This window comes from Mastacembelus armatus, chromosome 4 (genome assembly GCF_900324485.2).
Source record: "Mastacembelus armatus chromosome 4, fMasArm1.2, whole genome shotgun sequence".
Classification (NCBI taxonomy): domain Eukaryota; kingdom Metazoa; phylum Chordata; class Actinopteri; order Synbranchiformes; family Mastacembelidae; genus Mastacembelus; species Mastacembelus armatus.
In genome coordinates, this window is record NC_046636.1 from 10,788,689 (window position 1) to 10,808,206 (window position 19,518).

At 39.3% G+C, this 19,518-nt stretch overlaps 4 protein-coding genes across 4 annotated transcripts in view; 1 reads left to right on the forward strand and 3 right to left on the reverse strand.

The window, feature by feature from the left end:
• Positions 1–1,909, reverse strand: part of atp13a3 (ATPase 13A3) — a 43,369-nt gene extending 41,460 nt beyond the window's left edge. The window contains 1 exon segment of the mRNA XM_026322876.2: positions 1,736–1,909. The gene's annotated coding sequence lies outside the window, so the exon portion shown is untranslated.
• A 2,536-nt stretch (positions 1,910–4,445) lies between these two features.
• Positions 4,446–9,900, reverse strand: tmem44 (transmembrane protein 44). The gene is made up of 10 exons (XM_026322890.1): positions 9,710–9,900; positions 9,490–9,616; positions 9,323–9,413; positions 8,917–9,074; positions 8,647–8,733; positions 8,343–8,513; positions 8,031–8,192; positions 7,579–7,647; positions 7,332–7,472; positions 4,446–4,640 (listed from the first exon to the last, which is right to left on the reverse strand). Exons 1-10 carry the CDS (start codon positions 9,898–9,900, stop codon positions 4,446–4,448), a joined length of 1,392 nt encoding a protein of 463 aa, XP_026178675.1.
• Positions 9,901–10,267: 367 nt separating this feature from the next.
• lsg1 (large 60S subunit nuclear export GTPase 1) lies at positions 10,268–15,620 on the reverse strand. The gene is made up of 14 exons (XM_026323831.2): positions 15,387–15,620; positions 14,758–14,884; positions 14,203–14,323; positions 14,028–14,114; positions 13,739–13,825; positions 13,559–13,619; positions 13,202–13,378; positions 12,597–12,959; positions 12,228–12,329; positions 11,973–12,116; positions 11,659–11,782; positions 11,414–11,493; positions 11,025–11,195; positions 10,268–10,881 (listed from the first exon to the last, which is right to left on the reverse strand). The coding sequence occupies exons 1-14, from the start codon at positions 15,474–15,476 to the stop codon at positions 10,702–10,704; spliced, it is 1,914 nt and encodes a 637-aa protein (XP_026179616.1). The 5' UTR covers positions 15,477–15,620; the 3' UTR covers positions 10,268–10,701.
• A 1,202-nt stretch (positions 15,621–16,822) lies between these two features.
• Positions 16,823–18,796, forward strand: fam43a (family with sequence similarity 43 member A). Its single transcript, XM_026323816.2, has 2 exons — positions 16,823–16,895; positions 17,011–18,796. Coding segments are annotated over exons 1-2 (1,071 nt in total). The 5' UTR covers positions 16,823–16,894; the 3' UTR covers positions 18,081–18,796.
• Positions 18,797–19,518: the final 722 nt, after the last annotated feature.

Below are 19,518 nucleotides of genomic sequence, written 5' to 3' on the forward strand. Positions count from 1 at the left end.
CAAAGAGGCCAAGGGCACCTCTGAAGAAGCTGCTATGAAGGGTCGAGGAACAAGTTTGAATGATTTTTGCCATTTTTAACATAATCAGCATATTAAGCCGATAAACAGGCAGGCGCATCCAGTGTTGTTGTAATCCACCATTCACATAAAAGCAATGTTGAAGAAGTAGTAGTGGTGGATTTCATGGTAGAGCTTAAAACCACAAGTTGATGTCACCCTTATAAAATACAGGTGCTGACTGGTCTGATTGTGGAAGTTGAGTTAAACTGGTTGTTATTATTAACATTAGGTGACTTAGTTGCATACTTGCCAGGTAATGAGCTAATTGATGACCTTTATTAGGTAGAGATTAAATAGCAATAATATGCAGTATTAGAAAGCATTGCAACAACTGAAAGAAAATTCAGTTTTATGTTTACATTACTGTAACTTTGCTCCACATGGCTAATTAGCAAACCAGCATTTCTATTCATATCTATTCATTTAGATACAGGTCCATTTATACCTCTTACTAAATCATATATTCTGTGGCTGGATGTTACGTTCGCCATTTGTTTGAAAGCACAAAGGAAAGAGGAGGGAGAGAAACAAGGTAAGAAAGCAGGATGGAGTCAGCAAAAAGAGCACTGTGCATATAAGGCACTGTATAAATGTGAGCACACCTAAAAGTGTGATCCTAGGCACAGAAAATCTGAATACCCAGTAAAAGAATATTGGTCTATCATTTCAGCCAAAAAAAAAAAAAAAAAAATCGGCATCACAAATCAGCCTGATTTCTAAAATTCAGCATCGACCATAGAAAACCTGTATCAGTCAACCTCTAATCTAACACATTGTCCAAATTGGTAGCAGTGTTGCTCACTATTGTTTTCTTTCCAGGTTTTAACAGATGAAAATCAGCATGTCACAGATGATTTTGTTAAGCCAGATAACTGGAAAATACATTGGTGTGGCAGGTGTGAAATGACATTGTCAGAAAGTAAGTGTGTTATACAGGGTTCTTTTTTTGTGTATGTTTCTTTTCTGAGGTGCCCATACCATGATTAGCCTACCGCCCGGGTAACTAGTATTAATGTGTCCGGCCTGTTTAAAGTTTAAAGATAACTGTAAGTTAAGTGATGCTGAGACAAGTTCAGTCGCTTTGATTACATTTCTTATTTTTTTTTCTGCTGTATACAGTTCTATATGTACATATAGGATTTTCCTTCTTAACTGAATCACTGCTGTTACGTCGTAACGTTACAATATGCCAAAAGACAACTTTCTGTCCAATCACCTCTGTGTAACGTGCATCCATCACATTACATTTTTAAAATGACAACAGGATGCAGAATAACATATAGTTAACGTTATCTCTCTCTCGAGCTCATAATAACTAACTCACATCCCTGATAATAGTAGTTAGCTATAGCGGTAAATACCAAATTGCTGACAATGAATCATGGCTACAAAAAGCCCCAGACAGCCAGGGAAAGGCTTCATCGAGGAGCCATCGGTGGGTGTTGGCTAGCGGAACTCACGGTAGCCCAGCCTCACTGTTAGTCCGCTTTTTAGTTATTACTACCTTAATAACGCCCATGTGTTGATTGCGCTTTCTGTTTTCTGTGAGCGGAACTGTCCTGCCTCCCTGCAGGACAGACAGGCTGACACGCATCCTTTAGCGTTAGCTTTAGCCAGCCCTCACACCCTGACACATGGACAGAGATAAAGGCAAAATGCAACAAAAAACACTCACCCAGAACCACCTGGACACTCTGAAGATCACCTAAGAGTCATAGTGAGACGAGAGTAGCTGCTATCTGAAGGAAAACGTCGTTGTAGAAGAAAAGGGGCTAAGTTTGAGAGGAGAATGTTGTCGGAGCAGACAGGCAGAGTGGAAGGTTTGTGTGTTTTGACAGACTGAGTAGTGAACTGGCCTGAACTGGCTGTCTAACGGCAGGAAGTGACATAACGTTACCATGACATCACCGCGGGAAACTGCGACAGGGGCACACAGCTCCTCACCCTTATTACCTCCTAATTATAGGTAATAAATATACCTATTTCATTAGCAGAGTCTCATAGTCATAAATGCATATTTACCGCGAAAGAAAAGTTACATTTTCTTTTTTTTTAAAGGAGGCTAAGCAGTGGGCTACATATCACCCATTTGCTTTTCTGATAACAAAGACTGTAAAAACTAATAAACTTTAGACTGATATTTTTATATAAACTCACTGTTTATCTACCCCCTAGCTATAATTCTTTCCAGGTATGCAAATATTTATGTTTGCCATATTTTCTTGTAGCCTATATTTTTGATTTTCATGATATGGTACAATTGTTACTCTCAATTTATCTAAACATGAAACAAAAAAGAGATCATCATCTGAAAGTAAATATTACTAAGGCTATAAAAAAGGGTTGATTTACTATCATGTGTCACAGCTCAGAATGATGACTCCAAATCTGGTATGTGATGAAAAGAGCCACAAAATGACTCTCAACTGAGTTGCATCTCTGTTTAGTGGTTTTGCACCAGTATGCATCTCTGTGTGGTCATTATGCATCTCTTATCTTTTCCAAGTGAAAACATCGGGCCCTCTCACCCCTTGTTTATTTCAGATGGAAATACTGTACTTTAAACTCCACTACACTTATCTGTAATTACTAGTTACGTTTTAAATGGATTCCTTTCATCAAAAAACATAAAACTATATATTACTCTGCTTGTGTGCTTCTTTCCAGTAACAACTAAGTATTCAGTAAAAGCATTCAGTTTCAAATTCATTTCTTGCTTATTCAGTGGCAACTACTCAGGATTTTATGACATTTCTTCACAATTTGCCCTCTCCCTCCTCCCCTTCTGGCTAATGTGCAAGGTAAACAAAATGTTCTGTGGACTCATCTAGTGTCTTCCATGTCCACTGCAGTGGAGTGATCACTGACATATGGGGCCAAGAAAAACAGAAAGTCCCATTCCCCATTGCTGCTTCAGATGTGCTAATCCTTGCTCTTCAACACTTCTGCAAACAGAATTCCCCCTTTTTAGGGTGGACAGTTTGTTTTCCTTTCACTCAGTCTCAGAGGAGACAAAACCCAGGCCCAGAGATGAAACAATACCATCTGATGTTATCAGAGTACAAATCTTTTATTGCATGTGGAAATACAGATTAAAAGCAGAAACCCGTATTTTCATGGTGGTTCGCAGGTCTAAGTTCTCAGGTGAACAACAATCAAATGGACTAATGTATTATCAAAACTGGTAAAACTAAGGAAACATACTGTGCAGCATGAGCTCAAGTTAAACTGGTACTGTGTGCGTAATGATTGAGCCTATTCAGCATCTCAGATTTCAAGCATACTTACCAGGCTACACATGGGATACATCACTATCCATCAGCAACATTAGACTGGCTTATGAGCAGAAGGAAAATTTGGGTTCATTAATCACATACAAACATAGACATAACAGTTACTGTTACAGAATATAAGAGGAATTGAGTGAAATAAAGTTGCCAAATATATATATATATATATATATATATCATCCTAATGCTGGTGAATTTCAATAAACATTATTGAATTATCTCACCACCTACTGGATCATGCTTACAAAGCAAACAAGGTGCTAAGTGAATGAATGAATTTCTGTTGTTGATTTCAGCAATTGCTTTGTTACACTTCATTAGCCGTTTCCCAGTCATTTGTCTCAGAGATGTCACTTGGGGAAATGTAACAGGGAGGAGTAACTTTGTGCTAATCTACGTATTGTTCCGTTATCAGGCCTTAGGATGTCCCTTCGTATAAAAATGCCCTGGTTAGTTGTTCAAGCATCGTCGTTTTAAAACTTTGGAGCAGGCAGATGGACAGAGGTCTGAGGGATGATGGAGAGGACAGACAAGCCCTGGCCATCTAGTCGGATACTTATCTGCTCTGTCGGCCCTTTTCCCTGTCCAGCCCTGATAACCCAGGTCGACTAGCAAAATACAGGATATAACCCAATAACCTTGCAAAGCAGCAAGGGAGCAATATTGTTATATTAGGGGAAGTCTTTTCCGTAAACTTTCCTAAGAGATTTGAGTTCTCAGACAGTTTGATGATGAATGCAGTCAGGGCAGAGTTTTGACAGTAAGTATAGCTACTGTTCTGCACTGATAAACAGCTACAGTACAACTGAACAGCATACATATAGTAAAACATCCACTATTAAAACCTTGCAACCTCATCATCATTTTACCACTACTGATCAATTAAGGTTACACTTTATTACACACACATTAGCTATTAACTGCAAAGAAGTGCATAAACTCAACGGAGACCACTGGTCATTATTTGCAGCTTTTATTACCTATCACAAATTAAAGAAATGTAACAGAAATGCTTCTGAAAGAAATCACCAATCCTACGTTTAAAGCACAGAGTGTATATCTAACACATTATTAACTGAGAATAATATTTCTTTGTCATTTTTCACAACTTAGAGCAAAAACACTCTGACCCTCTCCTGTGACAGACAGTGTTTTCTGTGATAATCCAGATGTGACACAGAAGTTAAAGAGTTTAGGGTTTTCTGGCCACTCTTGTAGGGGGAACTTATCCCCTTCCTGTTGTTGTGCTGTTGGTTCTCTCCACTGGGCATTTGCCTCTTCAAAATCCCACTGGAAATTACAGACAGGTCACAGTATTATCATAGAGAATTACAGCAAAAGGATTTTGTCATATTCTAACTATAGAATGGTATACTATACAGAGTGATCTGCATAGCAAATATTACTTATTCTAACCTTGGAGACAAATTAAAAATCATTGTGCTCTAAAATAATTTATTAAAAAGGTCCCTGTGGAGTTTTTTGTAAACTCTGTATTCACCATTAATTACCAAAATGTGTTACGTGTATCCTTGAGGTTTAAAAAAAACTTAATACAGTTATGTGCTCACAATGGTTAACAAAAAAAAAAAAAAAAAAAAAAAAACACACTTTACAGTGTTTTTATAAAACATGTATGTTAGGGTGTGTCTACCACACCACAGTGACCTGATGAAGATCTATGTGTGATCAAAATGATGCTTTTGTCATTAATGGGTGTGTTTTGCTCACAGAGGCTGTGGTTTACTAACAAATCAGCTGTATCCGAGCTTCAAATACCTTTTATCTAGCACTTCTCAATCATACTTAACCATTTTCAGAATGCAGAAATATTTATCACTTTTTCTAATCCTTGGCCATAATCCTGGCCCTGTTCAAAACTGGATGTTTGTTGTTAGAGATCGTGGCAGTTCATTTTATTGCTTTAATGACTATTGTTGTATGTATATAATTGAATCAACAACATTCCTACAATATAAAAAGTTGTGTTCACACACAGTTAAATTCCGGCCATTGGGCATTATACAAGAATCTACATGACTTCCTACGCAGACAGGCCCAGCCCAGTTTTTGGTCTTTAATCAAAAATCCTTTACAGCAGAACAATTGGGCCACAAGGCAAATCTCAAACAATTCCACCCCTCACACACCAGTCAGCCAACTCCCCACCCCAGCGAAGAACTGGCACTCAGCAGAAACATCCAAGAAACACACAGCACAATAGACAAGCTGTTGACTACAATGACTCTGGCTGCTCGGTTTAGGCAGGCAGCAGACGATGCATGTCATGTGGTTTTATTAGGATTGGTAATTATGGGGTTATTATGAAAAGAAGAAGAAAAAAAAACATGAATTCAAGTTATCTATAAATACTTCTAAATACTTCACTAGCATTGTGGTCTAGTCCATTATGGCCTAGGTATGCTTTGAAGCATTTTACAATTGGGTAACCTTGTGGTTTATTGCAGAGGGAAGGTAGATAAAAAGGGGAAGTTTAATCTGATAGACTTGAACACATTTGGAGTTCTGTGTATTAAGGATTAAACATCAGACACTGAGCGATAATGTCTGTTAATTCCAAAATAGCAAGTAGGAAGACCTGGAGAGGAAAAGCTTGTAATTTAACTCCTCTTGAAAACTTAAACCCTATTTTTCAGAGAGGCTGAGATCATATAAATGGGACTTGTCCTACAAAAACAGTTGCTATATAGCCAATAGCTAATTTTGGTCACAACCTCACACTGTAGAAGAAAGTTAAAATACATATCGTCTAGCATCCATTACATAAGCCCATATAAACAGGAAAAAAAAGAACACATTCAAGTCATTACAGTGGTTCACACAGTGATATGACAAGGCAACAGCAGGGAAACACCTTTCACCAGTTGTGCACCACACAATATGTCAATATGCTGTCACCACCTAATGGTACAATTTAAAAACTACACACACAGTTTTATTTATTCCAACACTTCCATCCATTATCTCTCCATCCATCCTTGCATGCATTATCTACCTGCTGGAGCATATCCCAGCTCTCTCTGGGTGAAAGGCAGGTCACCAGTCCATCACAGGGCCACATAGAGACAAACAACCTCACACACACTCTCCTATGGGTAATTTAGAGTAACCAATCAACCTGACATGCATGTTTTTGGACTGGGAGGAAAAAAAAGTACCTAGAGAAAACCCACGCAAGCACAGGGAGAACGTGCAAACTCCACACAGAAAGGTCCCTGACGGGTTGCGAACCCGGGCCCAGTGCTAACTACTCAGCTATCATGCTTCCCCTCCAATACTTCATGATCACTAAATCTAAGATCAATGTTGAGACCAGTTTTCATCCTCAGTATATTGCAAAATGACAAATCTTTTCCAAAAAATATAATAAATGAGTATTATATGTATAGGCAAAACTGTAAACATGTTGTTTTTTTTTTTACAATGTGAAAAAAAATTGCCTGAAGAACCTAAGCCTGCTCTTACACAACTGATTAAAACTGTCTAAATGTAAAATACTACTTTCAGATTTTACTGGAAAAACAAACGTAAGAATAAATCAGAGGAGTGTACAAGGCTGTTAAAATATGTTTTTCATAGCAGATATTTTGACTACAAAAGCCCAGGTCATACAAATAACATTAAAAGTAGTTCTACTCCATTGTAGTCTAATATTAAACCACAATAGTGTGACAGTGAGCCAAAATGCACAAAACCGGGACCATGAAACTGCAGCTACTAAATCAGCAGTCTAGAAATCAGTTCTCGTAGTTCCGCCTTTGTTTTTATTATTATGACATGTCATAATATTGACAGTTTAACAAAGGCCCATAAACACTAATGACAATTATTTGGGCAATAGGTATTTATATTAATAACACTTTACATTGAGATGTACTGCATCTTTGTGAAAGATGACATTATGCAGTTCCTACTTCAGGTTAAATATTATTGTAAGTATTGAAAATGAGTACTACCCACCTCCAGATCTGAACTGACGGACGAAGAGTCACAGGATGTGTCTGAAGAGCAGAATCTGTCAACTCTGATGACTCGTACTGTGCAGTGAGGAAGCCTGTCCACCACTTCCTCCCTGGACGACATCACCTCCTTCAGGCATATCTGTGAATGAAACACGCCCACTCAAGATATATATAACTGCATGACAAAAATGAAACATAAAAATAAAAAAATAGGTTTAAAATGGTCTGTAGTTTTCTTGGCTTACTTTTCTTGCAGGGTGAACACTGACATCCATGTAACAGTCCATTTCAGCATTGTTCTGGACATTTTTCATCTTTGAGGAAAAGGTATTGGACAATGTTCAAACTCATGCCACAGCATCAGTAAAAGTACAGGATGTGATAAACCTCCTTAAAGGAGTCAAAATTTGCACAGGAATATCTGCATACTGTTGCTATGTTTACTTATATGCACATCTGAGCAGAAACGTCCAAATAAATGAGAAATATTTCTTTCTAAATGTTTTAATGTTAAATGTAAGGCAATTAGTTAGCTCTTTATTTCAGGAAGTCTCACTAAGATCATGACTTCTTAATCAACACTAGTAACTGCAAACAATAACCTTGTCCATGCAATAGATGTGGAAAAATATACCAGTATGAGTCTTAGGCAGCAAGAAAACCAATAGGACCTGAAACATAAAGGATGACAACGTACCTTTGCTTGTGCTGATGAAAGCAATTGCTGTTTTCTGTCTTTTTTTATGACCGCTCCTTCCTCAGTGGTGATGCCTGAGCTGCCCAAAAGGCTTTCTCTGTCTGGAGAAAACCACACAGGGTGCTGTCTAGTTCCTCTCTTGCACCAGTGGATGGCTAGAATCTGACAGCACTGGGTTAAAGATCAACACATTACACTTTAAAGATGAACTTTGGCATGGGTGTTATTTCTTGACTTGAATTCTGGAGTTGAAATCCTGAGCCTGAGAGACTAATTACAGGTGCGGTGATACTGTGATGTACAGAAGGATACAAGAAGGTTCAGAGCAGCACCAGATATTGCCGACAAAAGCCATGGCATGACTTCCAGAAGAAACTGAAACTGAGTGTCACAGACGAGAAGGGCAGCAGCGTAGAGGACACCAGCTAGTGAGCACAGCAGTCCAGAGAGCATGGATGCCCAGCTCAACATCTGTCCTTTGTACTAAAGTAAAAAGCAAATCCCTTAAAACTGACTCATTCTTCAGACAATTATGGAAAAAAGCATTAATGAATGAAATCAAAGTTGAAGGGCTCTGACACTAAAACATTCATGTTATGATACAGTTTTCACTTACAGCTCTGCAGAGTGCAGGGAACCTGGAGGTACAGGCGATGACAAAAGATATCAAGCCAAGTATGTAACCCAGGACTTCAGTGTTATCCTGTTAAAAGAACCGTTTTAGGGTGTTAGAATATTAGATGCAACAGAAAGTATGGCAAATGAATCTTTTAGCAATTTGGATAGACTGGATATATTGAAATATGTAAATTTCAAACCAACTCTCTGTGCAACTACATTAGCTATCAAAATCCTCCAAACGACCACAGTGATGGCTTTTGTTTACTTGGAGGATGACATGCAGCAGTCTCCTCCTGATGTGAGGCTCATCGGCCGAGCGGTGGTTGACACCCAACTTTGCGAATCCTCCTGCAAATGCCATCAGGACACACACCGCAAGGAAGTGCTGTCTTCTGCGCTTCCTCATCATCCTTAGCCTCCTTTCTGAGGAAGAACACATGCACTTGGAAATAGTTGTAGGTTGTGACAGGTGTGCAGGTCATTTTGTTTAGCTATCTGTAGAAGTTCAATAAGTCTCCTTACATTTTTTTTTTTTTTGCCTAAAAGGTTTGGCCTTCTGAGGGCTAATATGAAAACACCTATTCTGCCTTTTTGCGCTTTTCTTTGAACACTGAGAGTATTGGAAATGGGAAGTCTACATTATTGTGATATGGCTCCAAACCTCTAAATACCTGTCTGTGAGTTCCAGTACAGGAAGACTGGGAAACAGCAGGTCATGCAACCGACAGCATCCAAACCAGCAGCAAACGCACCCATTAAAATCTACAGAGGTGGACGCAGAAATAAGTTATTTGCTCTTGCAAAAGGTATAAAGCACTATAAATTGAAGGTATACTACCTGTATACGCAGTTGTCTTGACAGAATGGCCCCAGTTGTACTGCACAAGTTACCCACGAAGCAGTAGAAGAAAAGGAGAGTTTCTCCTGGATTTTCGACCTGAAATTTGCGTCTCTGAGGGACGAGCCTTACACATTTAAGCAAAAAAAAAAAAAAAAAATTAAAACCAGAGCATTCACAATAGACTACTAGCGTGGTTGATTAAACAAAAAGTACTCACACAAGGTAAGACAACAGTAAAAGGAGCGCAGAAAGAGCGCAGAGACCGACGGGGACGCAGAGTTTGTCTGCGTCTAGAGAGGAACAGGTGGCGACTGAGCCGATGCAAAAATCAAGCAGATCAGAGAAGAGATTGTTTGATTTCCCACTGGTGGAATCATCCCCGATCAATGGACGTGTCCCCATATTCATCTTCTACACTTTTACATTCTATGTCACTAAAAAGAAATTCATCCGTGCAGCGATCCTACCGTGCAACTCATCAGGCACAGGAAGGGCTTGCATTGTTTCAGGGAGGAGCTCACCTGTGATAAACCCTACTAATAGTCTTTGGTGTGGGAAAGTAGCTGCAGCAGTATCGCTTTTGCAGGCTAATTTTGAGATAATGCAACGTTCTTTACAGAGGGTTTGAATCTGGGTTGTTTTTTTTAAATATGTCCCAAATGATTTGAGGTATGCAGATAATTTAGACATCATCAGATAGAAACACTTTTTACCATTTCACTGTCAAAAAGTAACCAGAGATAATCTCTTGTAAATGAGATAGACGCAACACGCATAAAATCAAGTCATTTTATTTTATAATCCATCTGATTACATTTATCATAATTGTATGTGATAAAAAGCTGTATCCAAAATACAGTAATTCAGTTAATTAAGTCTGATGTGAAACCTTTTTTCAGTTTTTATAAATTTAACACTGAAATGTTGAGTCAAAAGTGTGGTGATATCTGCTGATGATCCAGATGATGGAATGCATTGCACAATTATAATGTTCAAACCAAAGTAGTATATGCCAGATTATGCTCGTCATTAATTCATATCAACATGACCTGACCTTTCCATGCCCACAGAGTTAAGAGGCCTTAATCTATGCCTACAGATATTACTCAGCAATAATTCCCTTGGAATCATGTGCCAGTTGTATGTTGGTTTTTGTCCATTTCAGTTGAAATGATCTGAAGGTTAAATTGTTTCGATTTCAGATCTTTGTCAGGCATCCAGATGCTTGTTAAGCCTGCGTACTTTCTCCTTCTTGTTTCTGTTGCCATGCTTTTTCCATGGTTTTCCCATCACCACCTCCGATTCCGCTGCGCCTGGGTTGACAGGTCCACTGCCTGGTTTGTAGCCCATGACAGACTGAACTCCTTTGGAGAGTGCCCGCACATTCTCCTAAAAACACATATCCCATCAATACAAAAAAACTCTTCATTTTATATCCAGCCATACTTCCATATATGCTTTTGATTTCCTGAAAATTTAGAATTACTATTCATGACTTTCCCTTGATAACCAGACAGTGGATGTATGTGTACCTGATGGAAGAAGTTCTTGTCAACCACATTTTCGATTCTCTTGATTTTCTGTTTGTTTGTTATTGTGGAAATGTCAGAGTTGTCTGACTCTCTCTTCTGGAAATTTTTGTGTTGAGGCTGGAAGTCTTCAGCTTTAATATGTGGAGGAGGATGACAGTACAGAAGCTTTCCCTGTATGAAGTCAACATTGTTAAGAAGAGTGTTAGAGAGACAAAGCTTGACTCAGGATGCACATGTAAAATATATAAATGGTATAGCCTCAACTGTCCAAATCCAAAAATGGAATCAAAACTTCTTATACTTTCTCAGCTGGTATTTAATACTGCATATGTAATACAACTTTATTTGCAAGTCAAACATTTTCAATCTGAGCCAGTGCTGGAACTTACACTGACATAATCCTTCAGGATGTACCGGGCTGATCTGGACTGATCAGGCTGGCCATGTGATGTCATAAAGCCTCTCATGTCTGAGGAAAAACAAAAAATAAAACAAGCAGATTTTATGTAGTGCGAGACACGAAAAAAAATAATCTTTGCCATAGGTTACGTCCACCCAGAGTTATATCCTGTGTGTGTGTCCTGTTGCTAATAAATGCCTTTAGGAACACTCTATAAACATCTGTTGGTCTCACATCCATACGCCATCAGCAGCTCCTCAGAGGTGGGGGGCCTGTCAGGGTCTTCATCTTCTCGTGGTCGGATGATGTTGATGCCATAGGTGCCTTCCAATACATGTCGTGGTATTGTCTGACATATGTGCCAATTCTGTTAAGGACCTAATGACAGTAAGCATCCAAGTAATGCATGAAGTTACAAAATTTTGAGAAACTGAGAAAAATGTAACCACGATCACAATGACTACTAGGCTGAAAATTAAATATATTGGGCCTGATATCTCAGGCATGTTAATTCTTACATTTTAAAAATGAAAATATGTAAAGGATATAAGAGACACTGCAGGCACATGGTCTCTCATTTGGTCAATGGGTAGAATCCCACAGCAAATCATCTCAGCTTTGGTAGAAACAAAGGAAGGCATCACCAGGCCTGGGCAGTCACAGAGGCACAGGCCTGACTCCACATACAGAGTCTATAAGCCACAAAAAAACAAACAAACAAAACAAAACACATCTCAGGCTTTCTGCGGATGAAATCCATCACATGAAAATCGTGTGTAGAGGTTAAGACTGTAGTGCTGTACCTGAAAGTGTTTTGTGTGTCCAGGAGTGGCAGAAACCGAGACCTTCTTGTTCCTTAGAATAGTGTTAATGGTGGAACTCTTTCCCACGTTAGGATATCCAACCTATTACATCAATACGTTATGAAAAAGGATTATTTACATTTATGAGATGTCTTCACACACACACTACACATTTAATGACCACAATCTTGCTGCATATTAGCAGCAAGTATAAGGCTTTCCCACATACGGTTCAACCCATTAATGTTAAGACAGTGGCATGTTAGAGACTATTTTTATCAGCAAAAACAAGAACAGAACATTGCAAAACATTAAGACATTAACATATATGTCAACATTAGATGCACCAGAGCAATAATTTTTACCCACCAGTCCTACTGTCAGTTGTCCTTCTTTACACCGGGACCCATTGTGAACAGACCTAAACATGTCCAAAAGCTCATCCCTGTGCAGCAGTCGGCTGGAGTTGTGGAATAAGGATTCACTGCAGGAACCAAAAGTCCTAGCTTCCTCTTCGTCCTCATCTTCTGAGCAGGTGTACCACTCCTCATCATCTACAATTATCTTTTCCTGCTGCTCCTCGTCTATACCACTCTGTTGGCCCTCTTCATCCTCCTCCTCTGCCTTCACATCCCCTCCATCAGCTCTGTTTTGGTTCAAGTCATCATTGTCTAGCTGTCCTTGCTCTTCTGGGTCACTCTCTGCACACTCTGGATCCTCCACCTCCATACCCTGTGGGGACAGAAATTTGCTATTATTATTTCTGAGTTTACATAAGGATCAAGTCTGAACATGAGAAATAACTCCCAAAGATCTCTCTAGAACAATTTCAAATTACAAACTGATCCACCTCCCCAGCAGACAAAAATTACCTAGTTACATGATCTCAAAGAATATACTGTAAATGTATTAACGCAGAGTATAATCTACAGGTCACATTCAGTGTACAGCTCATTAAACCTCCATCTCCTCACCTTGTCCTCTGCATCCAGTCTGTGGCTCTCAGCCAGGGCAGACCAAAAAGCTGCCCTCAGCCCGTCTTTCTCAAAGTCTCTGGCCCAGGCTCGTCTCTGCTCCCTGGTCAGCAGGTCTGCTTTGTTCACCAGCAGCATGTTCACCTTATCCTTCGACACCTCCTTTACATATGACTCCTGGAGGAAGAAAGAAGATGCACTTCTTTCATTCAAATGTTAAGTTCATTCAATGCAGTATTTCAAATAGTACAAATAGTAAAAATGTGCAAGACAATCAGCACTCTGTATATATTTATCTTGATGCAGGGATAATTGTCAATGTCATCTCCTTCCCCTCTGAACAACTAAAGTTCTTACCAGGTCAGGGCATCTGAACAGCAGAGGATTTCTGGCATCAACTATTTGAACAATAATGTCACTACAAGAAAACATAAAAACAGTCTTGCTTAATCATAAATCAATCATGTTGCATTAATCATCACATGATACAATGTTCCTCTTTAGGTTTCAGTTTTTTGTTTAAGTTTTTGTCTCTACCTCCTCTCGATGACTCTCCACAGCTGCCGCCAGAATTCAAGATTTCTCTCAAATGGTGTGAGAATTAGTTTCTGTTCTTCTTCCAGTCTTAGGAAATAATATATGTGGTTAGATTATTGACACCTGATAATCCAACACAAATGTTAGATTAGCCACCTATCACAAAAATGTACAAATGGTGAATTTGTCTAAAATTTTTGACTTGGAAAAAAAATGTAACAATAAGCACTGGATAACACTACTGCTTCATAAGAGCATACATGACTTAAAAATATAGACTATTACACACTGTGCAAGTTCCCGCCTCCACTCCAAAAAGTTGTCTTTCTCTGCCTGTTGAAGAGCTTCTGCACTAGTGCTGTCATCCCAGTGGGGCCTAAAAATAAAGACAGGAATATCACAAAACTTAAAAATTGCTAAATATATTGGAATTGTATTAAACTGAATGGACGTGTTCTACTTGCCGACGAGGAATTCTGAGGAGCTGCTTGTTTGCTTCATGCAGCTTCTTCAGCTTGATTTTTTCCTCAGCTGTTAATAAGCCTGCTCTAGCTTCTGGAGGTACAAATCTGATATTGAGTTTCTCTAAAAAAAAAAAAGAAAAAAAAAAAAAAAGACAAAAGAAATAGTCAAAGACAACAATGGACAGAGGTAAAGCGGATGACGCCATGATATTTTAAAGAGTAGGCTTTCCAAAAGTGGCTTCCAAAATCCAAGTTCCTCCAAAATAGTACCAAAAATCATTTCTGCTCTTTTAAGCAGTCAGGTCCCTGCAATACATTGAGACACAACTCAATACAACACCTACACACGCATATACATACAAAAGACATACTACCCTGTGAAGTGATCAATATAAATTTGGTTTAAAAGCTAAGAAACTCCAATATCTGGCATCAAGATTTAAATAGATTTAGTTTACAAAGCCTGAAATAGAGCAAGCTTGGCAGATGATAATTACTGACATTGTTTGGCTACAACGTATAGGCTAATAACTGAACATGAGTTGATTCACTTACCTGCAACAAACTCTGTTCCTGCCAGTTCAGCAGTGGCGAGAAAATCATCCATGGAGCTCTGCTCTGTCACTGACTGCAGGTTGAGTCTTCCCCAGTCATAGCCATCATTCAGTTCACTGGTGTGGAGCTGGATATGTGGGGGGAAAAAAAGCTCAAATAAGGCCTAAACCACTCTTACAGTGAGGACTGCAGAAAAATAACACCCTATTAAGTTGGTAACTGCCATTAACACTTATTTTAACTCCTGCTTAAATAGCCCTTATAGCACTGTGTATGTTCGACCTGTCTCAAAACAAACTGTAACAGCAGCAGCTCTGACATCTTTGAGAAAGTATCACATCTATGACTCATCACCACGACGAATTTACCCAAAGATTCTATTATGAACTTCGTTTTTCTAACAAGCAAAGCAACAACAAAATAAGAGGTTTGGCGAGGCATAGTACAAGCAGCCCTGCCGAAGCCTGCGGGTAATGACGATTCTTACATGCACTCTATGCTAGTAACTGAGTTACGACGACAAAAACGGTAATAATAAATGTATCATAAACAACATAATAATGCATTATGAACAGTAACTGAGCTACCATCTATGATAAAAGCTAACGATAGCTGATGTCATGTCATACCCAGGAGTCGCCTCTCTTGTTAACTCGCCCTGCCTGGAGTCGCTCCTTGATCAGAGCTCTGCCCAGTCCTCCTGTCCTCTTCTTTCCCATGCTAACTCCTGACACTTCACACAAAACACCGCAGTGTGCTACTAATGCAGCGTGCTAAAGCGCTGCTTGTCACTGACTAGCGTTACTGTGTCCCATGTGGAGGCCACAAACTACGTTGTTGTCTAAGAAGCCGGAAGTGGGTAAAACTAATAGAGTGACAAATATCCCAACAATCTATATTAGCTACTCAGTAAATAAAATATATGTTTACTTTAAATCGATAACGTTTAACATATCGTATTTTAATAATTAATGCCTAAATGTCGACGTAATATATGCTTTATTGTAAGCATAGATTACAACGTAGCTATGGTACAGTCCATGTGTCTGTCCAGCTATTAAATGTGTCCTGAAGATAATGGGACTGTACCAACATTTGTTCCTCATGCTAACAAGTCAGTTTTACAGTCAAATAAATGAATTGTATTTCCTACCATCCTCAAAAATATAGCACAATTTTAAACTATAATACAGGAAAGTTTGATATTATGCAAAATAACAACGTAATCCTGTTCGGTCATCACACGGACGCGCTTCCAATCTGAACCGGAGGATGGCAGTATTAAACAACAACTTTACAATAGAAAAGAAAACAGTTATGAACTGACATCAACACGGCAAGTATTTGGCTGGATATATACTATCTACTTTATTATCCCAATCTTACTTTAAACAATTCAATCCACCTTATTTCCACTGTTAGTTTTCTATTGACATTTTATGTACGAGATTGTTGATTTTATTTGCAAAGTGAACATTCACCTTCAATTACAGATTAAACAATTTTTTAATACTAAAACGGAAGATTAATTTTTAAAACATAACTTAGAAATTGAGACCCAATATGTAGACGTTTTTTACTATTTTGTAGGGCAATTTGGCAACCAAATTATACTCAAGACCTAAAAGTGCAAAATCACAGTCAGTTATTCTTAAATAAATTGAAATATCTGCTTCCTTAGTATCATTTAATATTTTATTTGAAATGACAGGCTTTATATTTTTAGCTTTTAGGACATCACTCGAATATTCCTTACTGAATTCAAATGTTTTTTTTAAAGGTATTGCATTTTTATAAAGGCCTATACTCTGTTATTAAATGCCATTGTAATGTGTTAACGTGTTTTTATCATTACGATTACTAAACTTAATACTATGTGTTTTCCAAATTATGCTGTATCCATTTGGAAAAAAGTAGGCAAACGTGAGAGTTTTCTATCAATGAACACAAACACAAATCAATATACAGCTCTGTTCTCATTTGGTTCAGTCCCCCCCTACATTCACACTGAAATGGATTCTCCCTGTATATAAACCACGAAGCGCGTCTTGCTTCAGCAGTTTGGACTCGGCACTACAATTAGACAGGAGTCTATCCACCACCATGGGCAAGAGTACTTCAAGAGATGGCCAGATGAAGTACGGTGTCTTTGCGTTCACTTCTCATACGGGAGCTCATAAATGACCTGATAGACAAGAAGCACTTCTAGGTTTTAGAAGTATTAAAAAGTTTTTTTTTCCCTTTCTCTCCCAGTGTTGTCGCTGACTCGAACCAGAAATAAAATGCTGCCTTGGAAGAAAAATAAGTTTGACCTGATTGAAGAAGACAAGCAGTCAAAGCAGAAGGGTTATGCGGTGAGTCTCAACTACTCTGCGCTCACGTCCTTCGCCAAGTCCTGCCCCGAGAGCGCGCTCAACAGGGTGGGCAGCATGTTCAAGTCAAAGAGGAAAAAGGTAAAGATCACAAGTGAGGACCCCACGTACACTGTGCTCTACCTGGGGAATGCCACTACCATCCAGTCTAAAGGAGACGGCTGCACAGACGTAGCGGTCAGCAAGATCTGGAGCAAAAGTGAGATGGGCAAGAACGGCACCAAGATGAGGCTGACTATCAGCTCGCAGGGCATCCGGATGGTGCATGTCGATGACAAGGCCAGGAGGCCGGGACACTTGTACTTGCTTCACCGGGTAACCTACTGCGTCGCGGATCCGAGGCTTCCCAAGGTTTTCGCTTGGATTTACAGGCACGAGATGAAGCACAAAGCCGTGATGCTGCGCTGCCACGCAGTACTGGTGTCCAAGCCAGAGAAGGCGAAGGCCATGGCTCTGCTGCTGTACCAGACCTCGGCAACAGCCCTGGCAGAGTTCAAAAGACTTAAACGTAGGGACGATGCCAGGCACCAGCAGCAGCAACTCATAGGGGAGCAAACCATCCCGCTGGTCCCCCTCAGGAAGCTGCTGAACGGACAGTGTTACTACAAACCTCCGGTGGAGCGCAGCCGGAGCGCGCCGAAGCTGGGCTCTATCACAGAGGACTTGGTAGGGGAAGAGGAGGAGGAGAAAGCGATGCACTTTGAGTGTGAGGACATTCTGGACACCGACGATGATTGTGTTGCCAACGGTAAACAGGAGTTGACTCAGATTATTAATGACTTGGGAGAAATGAGCATAGGAAATGATGTGCAGACACTGAAATCTGACCTCAGAGTCACCAGACTGCTTTCCGGAGAGAGTACGGGCAGTGAGTCCTCCATAGAGAGCAACCATGAGCCCCTTCCAATCACTAACGGGTTCGAGGAGGTAAAGGTGCAGGAAATTGCCTGAAAAACTTCAGGCATTTTTGGACACATCGTTTAGTTGAGCCATGTCTCTTCAAGAAACATTTCCTCTGTCGTCAACCTTACGTTGGAAAGTGTTTCATCTGTGCCTCCACGGCTAATTGAGATGATCCAGAAAAGATCTGGTTCTGGGACAATTACCGCACACTGACACACAGTTTGACTACTGAATGATATTTTAAGACTGTGTAAACACAAACAAAAGCAAGTGCATGTCTGTTTGAGCGATGGTTTAACCGACAAAATCCTAGTGCGCCCCAGGACGCATGGCACTAATTCCATCTCTTTTATTTAAGAGGATTTGTTGCAGCCTCAAGCTTGTTTACCTAATGTTTTTGTCTCTTAAAAATGGCATCTTTGCCCGTCATGATCGAAAAGACCATTCCGTTTATAAAGTACGTTTTGCTTTTGTGGTTCAGTGGGTCTAAACAGGCACCCTTAATTTTCCTGTTATGGCGCTTCTGTAACTGCCTGTTCATTTACTTTATTTTTGCACAGTTGTGTTGATTACATGTACATAATATGTTTGTTGGTATGTTGTCTGAAACATAAATGTCATATCTTTGCTGTGCAAAAGAGAAAAACATGTTTATGTATGATGTAAAGTAAGATGTTTTAAATATGTTATTTTTTAATGAATATAAAACGTGGTTTGTTATGTGAACCTCATAGAATTATCAATAAAAAAGAAAATGAAATCCAGTCATTGAAGTTTGCAGATTTATGCTGGAAGAAAGTAGGCCATGCTATCTTTCAATGGTCTTTAATATAAGTGGGGATTTACCTTGAAAGTTTTCAAATTGAGGTTAGATTTTCACGATGGAATAACAGTAGAGGCTGGAAGCAGAGGAAGATACTACATTTCTGTATATATGCTATAGGCATTATCAGTGCTTTTAGAGTGTCTATATTGTCGTGAATATGTTTTTTAATAGTGTTGGCTGGATCCGTAACCTTTTCCACTGAATTGCTTTCAGGGAACATGCTGTTAAAGTTATTTAGTTAAGGTACTAAAGGCCCATTCATTCTGACTGGCCTCAAGGAAGCCAGGCCACACGGGAGGACGTCACCGCAAGCACAAGTTGTTAAGATGTCACATGGAGCCTTAATGGCACATCACCAGAAGCACCATGGATCCTTTAATAAGATGCCAACTGTGTTTTTATTTACTACTACACTAGTCCTCCTTTGATTAGACAGTAAAAAGAATACATTAAAAGTCAAAATATGTGGTGTTAATCTAAACTGTTCTGCTTTAGGTATAGGTATAGGTAGGTATAGAGTCCAGCAGGTAAATTTCACTCACATTAGCCCTTGCTGCTTAAATTAGAAAAAGTGCATTAGTAGTGTTGTGTGATAGGCCAAGTTCGCCAAAGTACCAGCTAACACATGGAAGTGTCATTGATGAAAGATTAGATGAGTTC